The 13,730-nt window shown below is 50.9% G+C and overlaps 2 protein-coding genes across 4 annotated transcripts in view; both read left to right on the plus strand.

Moving 5' to 3' along the window:
* The window catches only part of LOC110390697 (GTPase IMAP family member 8-like), a 685,191-nt gene that overhangs the window by 577,482 nt on the left and 93,979 nt on the right, over window positions 1-13,730 (plus strand). The gene's annotated exons all lie outside the window — the stretch shown is intronic.
* Window positions 1-13,730, plus strand: part of SCAP (SREBF chaperone) — a gene marked incomplete at its 3' end in the record, with an annotated part of 51,631 nt that overhangs the window by 766 nt on the left and 37,135 nt on the right. For 2 of the 3 annotated variants that reach the window (XM_021382128.1, XM_021382130.1), the window contains 2 exon segments: window positions 209-311; window positions 10,567-10,780. In XM_021382128.1, the coding sequence (XP_021237803.1) occupies window positions 10,659-10,780 (122 nt within the window). 3 annotated transcript variants of the gene reach the window in all.

Here is a 13,730-nt window from a genome sequence, read left to right on the forward strand (position 1 = left end):
CGCTCTTACGCTGGGGCTGCTGTGCTCTTCCCTCTTGCCGCCCTGTCCCGGGACGCTGCATTGAAATGGGGCTTTTAAGGAACGTAAGGAGTTCCATGGCACAGCGCTCAAGCTGCAGAGTCTGTGAGATGTTATTTCTCAGCCCACAATCCGCAGAGGAGCAGGGGCTCGGAGGTGGCTGTCTGCAGGGCGTGCTTTGTGTCCTCAGGTGGCCACGCAACGCCGACGTTTTGGGATGGCCCGTGCCTCTTCCGCAGAACTGGATCCCCTCGGGAAGAACGTGAAGCTCTGAGGCTCCCTCCTGTGAAACAGTGAGTTACAGCTCCGTGGGAGAGCGGTGGTGACCGAGGAGAGGAGGAGGGTTGCGTTTCTTTGGTTAAAAACCAAATCAGTCTTGTATGGACCATTGTGATATAAAGATGCCGCGGGGAATAATAGCCGGTCTGTTCGCAGAAGACAACGTTCGAGTCAGACTTGGAGACTTGTTATCTAGCAAAGCAGGCCGAGGAGTGTTTCACTGCTGGGGAGAAAGAGCTTAATGGTTTGCCAGCCCTCGGTTTTAGTTGTTGATTATTAGAAAGAAAAATATTTAGTTCTGGGTGATGCTGGAGATAACAAAAAGCTCCCTTCATCAGATTCCGCCGGTCCTGCTCGCTTGCTTACCCAGGCTTGCCAAACGTTCCTTCTGTAATCTAGAACCTGCTGAAAATCAATCCCATGCAAGTGAGTCACCTTACAGATGCTTGAATTCGCTTGTGCCTCCTCGACCCGACAGATGTTGAGGAGCACGCTTGCCTTTTTGTAATGAAAAATGTTTTTTTTGTGGCTTTTTTTTTTTTTTGAGGGAACAATGCAGGGAAATACACGCTGCTGTTCTTCATTTTTGCTTCCCGTTTCATAGAGTATGTGGTCAGAGCGGTGTCCGTGGGCTCTTATTTCTCTCACTTGGCATCCTGCCTGTGAATACCTGCTAATTAGCGGGCCGCGCTTCCAGCCCTCAAGAGTTCAGAGTGAGAATTCCACTGAAGCTCCAAAGCCGTGGGAGCTGGAGGGAGGCTCCGTGTGGAACAGGGTGGGCACCACCTCACAGAGCCCTGTGGGACTGTTGTGCTTTTTTTCTCCGCACCCAGGAGGCTCTAGGAACTTCTTGCTTGCTTTCCCTGACAGCTGGTGGAAGGCAGAAGCCGCGCTCCCACCTGAAGTGGGAAGTCTGTGTGTGCACCTGCACGGTGTTCTTCAGAAAACGATGGTGCTTGTGCACAGGCTGAGCCTGATCCAGTTCTGATTGCAGCTAGTCGGAAAGCTGCTGCTGCAGATAGCTGGACTTGGTTTATTTTAATGGGATGAGGGTTAGCCTGGGCTGGTCACTCAAAACCGTTCCTGAGAACTTTTTGGAACCTTTTTTTCTAGGGAGCAAATGATCCAATGTAAGCTAGGAACTTGATTCAACCAGAAAAAGCAATAATGCTGTTGCACCAATGGAGATCACTGGAGCTGGCTGCCGAGTTCAACTCGAGGGGCTGCAGAAGCAGCTGTGGAAGTGGTGGTGATGCTCTGTGCGGGCAGTGCGAGCTTCAGCAGCAGAGTGCTGTGAGGAGAAGGTGCCTCAACAAGCTCCTCCAGCCTTCCTCTGTTGAAGTCACAGCCAGAACTGCTCTCTGCGTGGTGAAGCATTTCCTCTGTCCAGATAAGTGAGCCATCACCAGGTTGTCCTGCTGGCTGCTTTGTGGATTTTATCCTTTCCCTGAGAAGTATTTTTTCTGAATGAATCACTTCAGAACCCTTAAACTCCTGCTTTAACTCTTTGTTTGTATAGCCTTGAGCTTTGTCCCTGAAGCAGAAGAGCTTTCGAGGGAGAAGACTTACAAATTTCTCGGTAGTATGGATCAATGCAAATGACTGCTTAGAAATGCTAATCCTCTGCCCAGGCTCTCACCTGCAGATATTAGTGGGTGCATCCAAGGAGTGTGCCTGGGCACCTGGCAGTGTGTACAGCACAGAAGCCTGTAGCTGTGGTTTGCCTGGCCAGGGCTCTGAAACCACCCCCATCCACTGCACCGGGGAGAGAAGTGCTGGCCTAGGAGCAAGCAGTGCTACAGCGGGCTGCAGGGTGAGCTGGATCCTCTGACGAGTGTGCTGGCTTGCTCTGTGCACCTCCTGAAAATGCTGTTGTCTTCAACTCCCACACTACTTCTTTCAGCAGCTCTGCAAGGTGTGGGATGTTAAGCATTTACTGTGGCACGGCGTCTTGCTGTAGAAGGCCTGTTCCGCTGTGCAGACCAGTTCTGTTTGAGAAACAGAGCTGTAGAGCGTACGGTTCTTCTTCCTATAGGCCCAAATTCTCAATTCTTTTTAAATGGAGGTCATCAAATGTTATTTGTCATTTCTATCCTGAATCCTCTGAACCAGGAAATGCATCCTGAGCAGTGGATGGAGCCCCAGCCCTAGGGAGGGGGTCACGCTGGTTTCAAGTCTTAGTTTGATGAGGTAAATGAGTAATTGCAGGTGGAGAGTTTTGGAGAAAAATGAGCAACTCTTGGATGGGTGCACTGTGATAGTAAAGGGCTGCTTTAGTATTTCTCCGTTCCATGAACAGTGCCTTGCAGGTAGCACCAGAGCTGGGTCAGGATCCCATTCTTGCCCTTGAAATCACAAACGTTGCTTTCGCTGCTCTGCCACATGTGGGTTGTTCCGACCCAGAGGGGTTTTGTTTTTTTTGCTTAAAGATTAGCAAGCAAAGCCACGTGGAAAGGATCAAGGCAGAATTTGGGACCCAGCGAACCAACGCCATCGAGGGATGCGGAAATTGTTCTGTCCACGTGTTAATAGTTGGAAGATGGTGGAGGACGACAGAGGGGAAACTTGCTGACTGACACTGGGTAAACAGCGAGACATGGATTCGATGCTTCAGTGTTACCTGAAAAATAGGATGCAGGCTGCTAAGGACGGTTGTAAGGCTTTGTATTCAAGCAAAAATTGCAGGCTCTGGGGTCATTTACTGGGTATAGTCTGGAATGGATGGAATGTTTTTGCCCATAGTGATGCCCCATGGCCTCACGTGGGAGCCCTGGGGAGCAAACTCTTACGTTAAGGCTGGAAAAGACCTTGAAGATCATCCAGTCAGCCCTTCCCCAGCGTGCCTGCCTTGCTGGATTGCACAGAGCGCTGTGGTGCCTGTGCCCAGGTGCTCATTCAAAGCTGCTTTTGTGCTTTGGTGGGGTGAGGGTGGTACAGACAGACAGACATGGTGCAGCTCGCGTGCTCCTGGGGTGCTGCCTGAAGCTGCAGTGATTTGGGGGTTGGGAGTTGAGTGTTGTGGAAGGACGATGGTTTCCTGAGGAGGAAACATGGATGTGGGCACAACCACTTCACACTGCAGCAGTGGAGCTAAAGACCTCTGAGTAGGTAAGTGACAATAACACTTGGAGCCCGCGTTATTTCTGTGGAAATTAATGATCTCTGCACTTCAGAAATCTCAGACTAACAGGTTTGATGCCCCATCAGTGCGTTCCTATAGGCAAGATCTATCCTAAAAATGATGGGAGGTTGTCTGTTGGTTCCTGCCTGCATCCTGGAATGAATGAATGCGTCTCCATCTGGGCTCAGGAAAGTGGTGGAACCCCTCTGTGCTGGTACCTGGCCTGGGCAGGATTGTACCACCGGGGTTTGGGACACATGCACATAATGGCAAAGCACTGCTGTGTAATGGCAGCGGGGTGTTGCATCAGCCCTTGATGCTTTTAGGGGAAAGCGGTTCACTTGTAAAGCAGCCACATCAGTAACAAAAAGCAGTCTGTGCTTCCAAAAGCAGCCAGGTGAGATGTGTGGCACGGGAATGGCCGTGGGTCGGGCTCAGGGGTCTGCTCGGGTTTGTTCCTTGTTCCTGAGCGTGTGTGTTCTTCAGTACAGGGGAAGAGCAGGAACAAAATGAGTGTGTGTGGGCACATTGCTCTGGGAAGGTGGCTGAGGGCTGCTTGGGCAGAGGAGCTCCTGGCTGCTGTCCTCCAGCGTGTTTCACATCTCTTTTTTTCTTACTTTTTTCCCCAAATGCCCGTTGCTTTTTAAACAACGTCCTGTGCTGTTAGCGAGCTCCGTTGTATCCACTGGCTGATAACATCTTTTCCAGATGGAAAAGCTTTCCCGTGGTGTTCGTGTTTGGTTTTATGGGAGCTGGCCTGTGTCTTGGATCACCCCTGTTGAACTTTTCTGGACCTTTTTCTAGTTCTGCTGCGCCTCCTCTTTGAGAGGGGCACCCTCACACAGAGGGTGGTGACGCACTGGAACAGGTTGCCCAAGGAGGTTGTGGATGCCCCGTCCCTGGAGGCATTCAAGGCCAGGCTGGACGTGGCTCTGGGCAGCCTGGTCTAGTGGTTGGTGACCCTGCACTCAGCAGGGGGGTTGAAACTCTATGATCTTTGAGGTCCTTTTCAACCCAGGCCATCCATGAGGAGGAGGAAGTCTGGCCAGCAGGACCCCAGGATCTGATCTGTCAGAGGCAACAGCTAGTTTGGAATGTGTTCCTGTGCACGTAACGTTATTTTCCTGTTATGCATCACACAACATTGGTTGGCATTGAACTTGATTTGCAGTTTTGTTCCCCAGCCACCTGGTGGGGAGTTGTTTCTGCCAGCTCTGCCCCCATGAAGAACAGCCACGAGATACCCGTGGCAGTGCTGCAAGCTGTTTTTCCAGGTAACTTGCATGTTGAACAACACTGTTCCCCGTGGGACTGATTACTTCTCTCTATTAAAAGAATCAGACACTCGTTACCATCCTTCTCCAGCCTCCCTTAAATCCATTTCTGTCCGTGTGCAGCTTCTCCTCTGCTGCAGGACTGCTTGGGTTTGTAGCAGTCCCTGGTGAGGATTTTTCTTCATTGCATCTTTAGAAGTCCAGGCAGACTTTCTGAACAGAACTTCCGATCGATGCGCTTGTTCCTCGCTTTGAAGAAGTCCATCTCACAGGTTTGTGAGGCTGCCTCGCGTGGTCATCATCCTCCCATCCAAACACTTGGCTGGTTCCTGCTGATTTCTGCCCTAGGGAGGTGCAGTTTCCCAGATGCTCCCATGTTGGCGCTGCTCCCACCCTCCCCATGGGCAGAATGCTGTTCATCCCCCCGGGCTGCCCTGCTTGGCATGGCAGCGTCCTTCCCCGAGCTGCTCCTCTCTGATGGCCCATTCTCATCTTGTTTAGCTCACCCCCCTGGTTTCTGTGCCCTGTGTCCTTCTGTCCTCAATCATCTGTTGCCCTGCAGACTCCCTGGCAGGCTGCTCTTCCTGGAGCTGAATTTATTATTAGTTCTAATACCTCTTTCCAGCTGTTCCTCAGACTCCGTTCTGACCCATTGTGCAGGGTCCTACTACATAGTGTGCAAGAACTTCTTCCTCCTTGTTTGCCTCACTTAGACGCTTCTTCAACTCTTCACCAACTGTTTTGATTCAAGACAGGCATTTCATAGAACGGCCTGGGTTGAAAAGGACCTCAAAGATCATTGAGTTTCAACCCCTGTGCTGAGTGCAGGGCTGCCAACCACTAGACCAGGCTGCCCAGATAGCCTCTGTTGTCTCCAAATACTTTGCTCTTCTCAGTTCCCCTTAAGGTTGTTTATTTTTTTTAACACACTGTCTCTTTTAATGCAGTCTACATTTTTTCCCCTTTGCAGTGGGTTTTTATTTTGGTCTCGTATTCCTGGAAGGACGTAACTTTAGTTGTCCGTTGAGATTTTCATGTGAATGCAGACTCACTGCCCAAACCCGCTTCTCTGCGCTTAGCTTGCTGGGAGCTCTAAATACAGAGATAATTCCAGTCATGCTTTCATCTGATCCCATTGGGGTGGTGCCACGCGTGCAGGAAATCTGACCTCGTGCTGTCTGAGCAGGTGACAGCTCACAGCTTTGTTCTTTTGGGTGATTATTTCTGCTGAGCCCTTTAAGGAATTGCACTGCAGCGGGGCTGCGTGTGCCCTGGGGGCTGAGCTGGGTGCGTAAGGTGCTGCAGAGCTGACCATGCAGCAGAGCTAGTGCTGGGAGAGGCTTTGGTTGGCTGTGCTGTAGCAAACCAGTGCTGATCTGATTGATGGAGAGGTTCGGTGAGAAGTACGTTGGGCAGCGAGTTCTGAACGCCACGTGGTCCCTGCTCAAGTGGAGGAGCTGAATTGGCCACTTTGCAGTTCAGCGAGGCTTTAGATAATACGTGGACAGGGAGGTGGAAGGCATTGGAGAAAGTCTTTTGGGAAGGACTTTCTAGCTGCCATTTGTTGAAATTCTGCGTGTTCCTTGTCTTTCCCAAATCTCCTGGCAGTTCTTAATGGCCTTGTTATAACTGTGGCTTCTGTCTCCATCGAAGTGAATGCTGGATTCTTGACCATAGCAAAAGCATTCGAAGCCAGTCCCTGCAATGTGATGAACCAAGCTGGAGCTATACTTTAAGAGAAGCTTGTTTCCTCCTGTGTAGTAAATAGCAGAGGCTGGGGCATCGCTAGCAACCGTTAGGTTTGCAAGAGCTGTTGGGAAGGAGAGACTGGGAAACGTTGTCTTGTGGTTAAGGTGTTCATGGCTTCCTTTCAGTGCAGGAAGAGGAGTAAGCTCTGAGGTTATGTTTTCTGGAGCTTGGGTAGTTATTTCTGTGGTGCACCTTTTTGCTTTGTGGTTCTTCACACGGAGCATCCTACCACTTCATCCACAGCAGGAAGATATTGCCCAACGCTCTGTAGGACAGCAGAAATGGGCAGTCCATAGAGAACAGACACAGGGAATTGCTGCTCTTCAGCAGGAGTTTAGTTGGGCTTCTTCTCTTGGGCCAGAAAGCTCTAAAAGATGTACTGAAAACGGGTTTGGAAGCTTATTTCTTCTTTCCCTCTCTTGTAGCTGTTGGCATTGGGATATCGAGACTGAAACCTGCTTTGAAAACTCAGTTCCGCTTCCTAACTCCAGTTTTGGCCATATCTGCGGCATGGAGGGAAAGCACTCTGCAATTAAATGTAGTGAAGAGTTTCTGCTTGCTGGGTGTAGAAGGAGGAGCCCTCGGCTGAGATGGTGCAGGTCGTCCTGCACCCTGTGCTGGGGTGAGGGCTTCGGTCGTGGTTTTCCCATAGGAAGCACTCTGTTCCCCGTGACCTCCGCGTCCTCTCGCAGCACAAAGCACGTTATTCTTCTCATGGGAATGCAAAGGGAGAATGGGAACTTGTGTGAGAGCTGATTGTGCGGCGTTTCTATGAAGGAGGGTAGTGTCTTGGGCATGTTTCTTGCTTTCCCATCTCTCAAGTCCTCAGAAGCGCTCGGTTCCTGGCCCTCGCTGGGGGAGAACTCACGCGTCGCTGGTCGGAATCACTGGAGAGTGTGGAAACCCAGGAGCGTTCTCCGCTTTCTTCCCCTTGTCCCTTTGCCAGCTGATCAGAGGGCGACAGCTTCCAGCAGCCCGGCCAACCGAGGGCCAGAATGCCTGGTGTTCCTGGTTGGTGAACTCTGGCCGTTCCACACGCCCTGGTCAGCAGCAGGCTGCAGGGGAGCATCCTCACTTCGCTGTTCTCGGGGGGTGTTTGTGGTGCTGAGCTTTAGGCATTGCAGTGAGGACTGGGAAGAGAGGGGACGGACCTTTGCAGGAGGTGGCACAGGGATGTGTAAGAGGGGTTCTCCTCCCTGGGCCCCACGTCAGGTCTGCTGTCCCTCACGTGGCAGTAGGCTTCTGATGTGGTCTGGCTGCCTTTATCTCAGGCAGCACCAGTCCCGCCGTCTGCTCTTAATTTGTGCCAGCTTTGAAGACAGGAGTTTATTACTGATGCCTCTGCAGATGGGAGCTGCCTGGAAGCCCGTGCTGGATTGATGGATCTGATCGCCTGGATCCCCTTGGGAGAGAGCAACCGGGGGACCCTTACACATCTCAAAAACCTTCTTTCTTCCCCTCTCTTTCCCCAGATACACAGCTGTGATAGGGAAGCTGCTGAATTGCTGCAGCTGGTGTGACGCTGGCACGGGGACGTGCTGTTCCCCTCGAGAAGAGCAGGTCCATGGGAACACTAGGGCCTGTGGGGAACGCTGAGGTGGGGCTAGGGGCCAGGGCAACCACATGGAGCTGCTTCTGAGCTTCGTGCTGTCAGCAGGAATTGCTGGGCGAGCATTCATGCTAAAAGTTCAGGCATGGGGCTTTTCTACAGGCAGCGAGATGGGGCAGCGCAGGTACTGAAGTGCCAGAAGAATTAGCACAAAACAGAGGCTTCCTCCCCAGTTAACTAGCTCAGCAGTATGTTCTTATGGCTACGTGATGCTAAGCTGTGAGTCAAGGAGGCTTTTTTGGCAGACCTGAATGCTGAGTATATTTAAGAAAAAAAAAAAAACAAAACCCAAGAGTTACTGTTTATAATAAAGAAGCTTTCCCACGTGTGTTGATTCTGACTGCCTTGAAGCACAGTGCGGGCCCTTGTTGTCTGAGCAGGTAAATAATGAATGAAACTTTGGTTTCCTGTGCTGCATCTCACCGTGTGCCAGTGTCTTGCAGCTGAAGGGGACGAGGCGTGCAGCGTGCTGCATGGCAGGGTGGTGAGGAATCGTCCTGCTGCTGCTGCTTGGTGCCATTCAAACGTTGTCTTGGATTTCAGTCATGCAAAAAAAAAAAAGAAGCCTCCAAAGAAAGCAGTTCTGTTTTAATGTTTGTCCTAAAATCAGGTTTTAGTTGAATGGGGACGATTCCTGCTTTTGTCCTCTTGAGCACTGTTGTAGCATAAAGCTGAAGAGATTTCAACGTGGAGTATGCGGCTCTCGAAAAAATAGTAAGCCCATGTTAGCCATAGAACACTTGATTTTCTTGTTGATGCTGATGTTTCTCATCAGGTGAAGCAAATAAATACTACGTTTTCTTCTTTGCATTTGCTAGAAGCTGTTCCAGTGCAGTGCTAGTAACCAGAGCTGCTGTTAGGAGGCTGGGCATGGTGGTTTTGCTGCAGGTACGTGGTGGTCTCACGTTGGATTGAATGGGCCTAGCCCTGCAGCAAGGCCCTGTTTGCTCACTCATTTATTTGTAGGTTGCAGCACCCAAACCTTTCTGGATAACCTACTCAGCAACTGGGGCACCGTGCTGTAGTGCCCTGTGTCCCTCAGAAGTGCTTCATGGATGTTTTAAGGCAGAGGTTGGAGCCAGCAGCTGCTTCCAGGGCTCAGCCTTGGGCTGGAGCTGGCTGCCACCAGCTGAGGGCTGCCAACATTTGGCTTTCCCTTCTGCCCTCAGGCCAGGGGCAGGCTCGGCGTAGAGCCCCAACACGATGCATGTAGCTCTGGCCACGCTCACAGTGAGGAGAATCAGCAGTGAGATGAAGTCCAGAAAGTTTCAGGTCCAGCTGGCTTCTTTGTAATTTCCTTTCTGGTTCTGGCAACACAGACTCTGAATGTTTGGTTCAGTTACTGCTGCATGTTCAGCAGGCAGAGGTTTGTAGTGACCCCTAACGTGTATAAATGACCCTGAATGGATTCCCTGCCTGTGGACCTGCCCAACCTCTTGTGGTGTTCTTTCCGTGGAAGGTGGGGAAATGAGGAGTTCAAAATGCCAAACGACTGGGAGGTTTGAGCCTGCATTTAGGCCTTGCTTTGAGCTATCTGCAGCAACCACGAACGGCATCTCCCTGTGGTCAGAGCGACTTATCTCACGTGCTTTGGGTGTCCTGTTGTCCTAGCCGTGCTGTGAAAGGGCTGGGAAATGCCATCATTTCCTCTCAGATAAGAGTACAGCTCTTGGATAACCATAGCTTTGAACTACAGAGAAATGTGTCCTGCATTCAGGACTTCCCCTTCCGAGCGCGCTGCTGTGAGCCGCATGCTTTGCATTCAGCCCCTTTTGTGGAAGGAGGAGAAAGTCAGAGGACGGGTTTGTTTGCTCCATCTTCTCTAGAAAGCTCCTTTGATAGGGCTTTCTGTATTGCACGCTTTATTCTTTGGAGACAACGTGGCTCGTGGGCCAGTTCTGACACGGCAGTGCAGGCTGCACTTGATGGACAGGGTCGAAATAGGCTCTGACAAGAGGCGTGTGCACTGCTTTATTGTGCAGTGTGCTCTGGCCCATTCTTATGAGCTGTGGCTACTTACGCTTCCCCCCCCTGCCTTGATCTTCCCCCAGCCAAAAATAACTTTCTTTTGCAGCTCAGACCATCTAAGCCTGTGCTAATCCCTTCGCTTGCGTGTGTGCACAGCCAGAAGAGCTTGGTGTCCTGGGCCCTTCCCAGTCCTCGGCCCTTCTTTTCTCACTGGCATCTTGGCACCTCCTCGGAGTGCTGCTGAGTTCTTTCGCTGCCAGCCTCCTTTCCTTCCTTGCTTTCAGCCTTGCTTCCTCGCTCTGCTCCTGTGTTCCCCTTGCCCAGCAGCTCATGGCAGCTGTGGTCATTCTCTTAGATTTCCCCCCCCTTCTGTTCCTAGGCAAAGCCCAGTAATTTCATCCAGCTCCCCGTGGGCTCGTACGAACGCTCCCTTTCTTCTGAGGAGGTGCGAAGGGGAAACCTTTCCTAGAGCACGTTGGTGATGCTCGTTTTCGCTGGCGTTTCTTTTCTCTCCGTGACCTTTTTCCCCCCCCCTCTCTGATTTGTAGGTGGATACGGTGCCTTGGGAGCGTTGCTCATGCTGGAACTGCCTGGCTCCCTGATGCGTCCCGGGATGGCAGCTAGGTGACGGCGCTTGAGGATGACCCTGACTGAAAAGCTGCGCGAGAGGATATCCCGGGCCTTCTACAACCACGGGCTGCTGTGTGCTTCCTACCCCATCCCCATCATCCTCTTCACTGGCCTCTGCATTTTGGCTTGCTGGTGAGTCCTGCCAAGCGCTGCTCTGAGGGCTGGTTGTAGCCAGGTTTCATTTTTCTCTGCGGGGCAAAAGAAAAAAGGGAATGAAGCATCTTCTGGTTTCCTAACTAAATAGGGAGTGAGGCTGCACCTCAAGTGCTGGGTCCAGCTCTGGACCCCACAAGATCTGGACGTACTGAGGAGAATCCAGCACAGGGCCACCGAGGTGCTGCGGGGCCTGGGGCAGCTCTGCTGGGAGGAGAGGCTGAGAGGGCTGGGGCTGCCCAGCCTGGAGCAGGGGGGGCTCAGGGGATCCAGCATGGCCATAAACCCCTGCAGGAGCTGTAAGGGGACGGAGCCGGAGTGGTGCCAGTGCCATACTCTGAGGCAATGGGCACACACTGGAGCACAAGTGTTTACTCATAAGAAAACACTTTTTACTGTGAAGATATTGAACCATTGGAGCAGTTATCACAGATTGCTTGTAGAGTCTCCTCCTTGGAAGCAGAAGCTGCCTGCACGTGGCCCCGTGCCTCTGGCAGAGGCTAACTCTTCTTGAGCAGCTTTATCCCAGCTGACCAACCTCAGCTCTTGGGGACTGTCTGTGGGCTTTTTCGGTCTCTGAAGTTCATAAAGGAGCTGTGGAATGCTACATGATGAACAGGAGTTGTTTTCAGGCTCCCTTTTAACCTTCTCCAGTTGAAGAGCTGTGTTGATTTCTCAAGGTGTTTGGGGTGCTCCCCCTGTCATGCTTCCTTCCTGATAGGTCATCTTCTGCATTTTCAAGTTGAAAAAGGAAGTGGTGCTGAAGAAAGCACACATGCTCTCATGTCACTTGAGAGCAAGGAATTTCTGTTCTCTCGGGGCTGGGTAGCTTTGCAGTTGCAATCTATGCATTGTTTCTGCATTTAAAACAAGAAATAAAGCTTATATGTGTATCCACCTACAATACAACGAGGCCATGTTATCTGCTGTATTGTGTTTCAGGCTCCTTGGCTTGTGCTAGAATTGATGTGTCTTCTTGCCGTAGATCCAGGTCAGGAGCTGCTCTCTACAGGGAGCATCTCATAAATACAAGAATGAGAGACAGCTCCTCCTTGCTTGTTCTGAATAATCTGATCTTTGTGGTGTGTGGGTGCACGCAGTAGTTAGCTCTGTGGCTTGCACAACTTTTCCTGTTGGAAGCTCCTTCCCTGGCAAATGGGTAGGGACTGTGAGGGTGAGAACCTGGACCACGGTCGTCATTAGCTTTTCAGAGTGCCAAAGAAAAGACTGTAATTTCATTTCTTAAGCAGAATGCCTGATTGTATAAAATGGTACAAAATAATAGGAACAGAAGTGGCCAGCAGTCACCTCAGTGACTAGCTGTCTATGGAGAAGGGCAGGAAGCTTCCAAAGCATTGTAATAATCACATAGATGAGTTTTTAGCTAATATGCTAACTCACTTAAGGCTGAAGTCAAGGCGTGGGCCTACGCTGTGTGGTGTGCATTTCATTCCCTGTGTGCTTACTCCATTATTCCCCTTGTCACTAGGCTGACTGCTGCATTTTAAACTCTGTCCATCCAAACTGCCTTCCAAAATGCAAAAATGGAGCAGCTGCTGGGCCTGTTCAGTGCATAGCGTGGAGTGAGTGCTGTCTGTGGAAGCTGCTGCGTGCTGCTAGTTACAGGAGTTGGGTGCTTGCTTCCTGGGGGAGCTTTGTGCTGGGTGAGGTGAGGACCTTGCTGATGGCCATGGGTGTCATACCTTCATTTTGGTCTGCAGTCACACTGCTGGGCTCTGAGTAACGCTCCTTGGCTTCCACGTATTGCAGAGGCGGAACCAGTTTTTGTAGAAAACTGTTTTTTTTTGTACAAAAAACAGTTTTTGTAGAAGAAATCTCACTGATTCATCTGCCTCACTTAAAAAAAAAAAATAAGAAGTGCTGAAATCTGGAGAAGGAAGCTGGCAGAGAAAATCAAGGCCCAGTGTCAAGGTAGAAGCTCATCTAGGCAATGATGAAGAAACCTAGCCTGAAAACTAGGCTCCAATGTTCTCATACTGTTGTTTATCAGCAAGGAAGGAGCTGTAACATCTTTGGTTTGGCAAAGAACATTAGTCCCTGTCCCTGAAGAAGCCTGTGGAAAAAGGAAAAGGAAGCAGAACAAAAGGGAAGTAATGTGTTCTTTAGTCACAAACATGGATATACAGACATGCAGTCATGCTTAAAATGCAACATACGGTTGAAGTAAGAAAGGATGCATCCTGAGATCTTGAAAGAGATTGAAATGAGAGCCTTCTCATCTTCTGTAGCTGTATGCAGCCAGCATCAAGGAGAGCTTGTGAAATTCTGCTGCAGAGGAGATGAAGTCCATTGGAGCTGCTCCTCCCCAGGGCAGGGCTCTGCAGGTCTCCTCCTTGAACTTTATCCAGCATCAGTTCTGGTCCTCACCCCTGTGACAACAGTTAACATACTGGCGTTCCTTCCCTTGGGGTCAGGTCAGGTAGCACAGCCCCTGCAAAGTACGTCGGGATTGTTTGAATGTATTCTGATGAGGCCAATCCTGCAGTGCTGTGTCCAGTTCTGGGCCTCTCAGTACAAGAGAGATAAGAGCTACAGGAGGGAGCCTCGTGTAGGGCAAGTGGTGGGACAATGGCTGGAGAGATGAGGGCAGAGCCCTGGATGTTGTCTCCCTGGCCTTCAGGGCTTTTCAAACAGTATCCCATGATATCCTCATAGACAAGCTCAGAAAGTGTGGACTGGATGAGGACAGCGAGGTGAGGAGTGGCAGTCCTGGGTCCAGTCTTGTTTAACATCTTCATCAGTGACCTGGACGGAGGAATGGAGGTGAATGGAGAGCCTCCTTGGCAAGTTTGCTGCTGACAGAGAACTGGGAAGGGTTGGCTGATGGCCCGGAGCGCTGTGCTGCTGTTCCTAAGGATCTCAACGAGCTGCAGAGATGGACAGAGAGGAACCTTCTGACATCCAACAA

The sequence above is a fragment of the Numida meleagris genome, unplaced genomic scaffold (genome assembly GCF_002078875.1).
Source record: "Numida meleagris isolate 19003 breed g44 Domestic line unplaced genomic scaffold, NumMel1.0 unplaced_Scaffold180, whole genome shotgun sequence".
Classification (NCBI taxonomy): Eukaryota; Metazoa; Chordata; class Aves; order Galliformes; family Numididae; genus Numida; species Numida meleagris.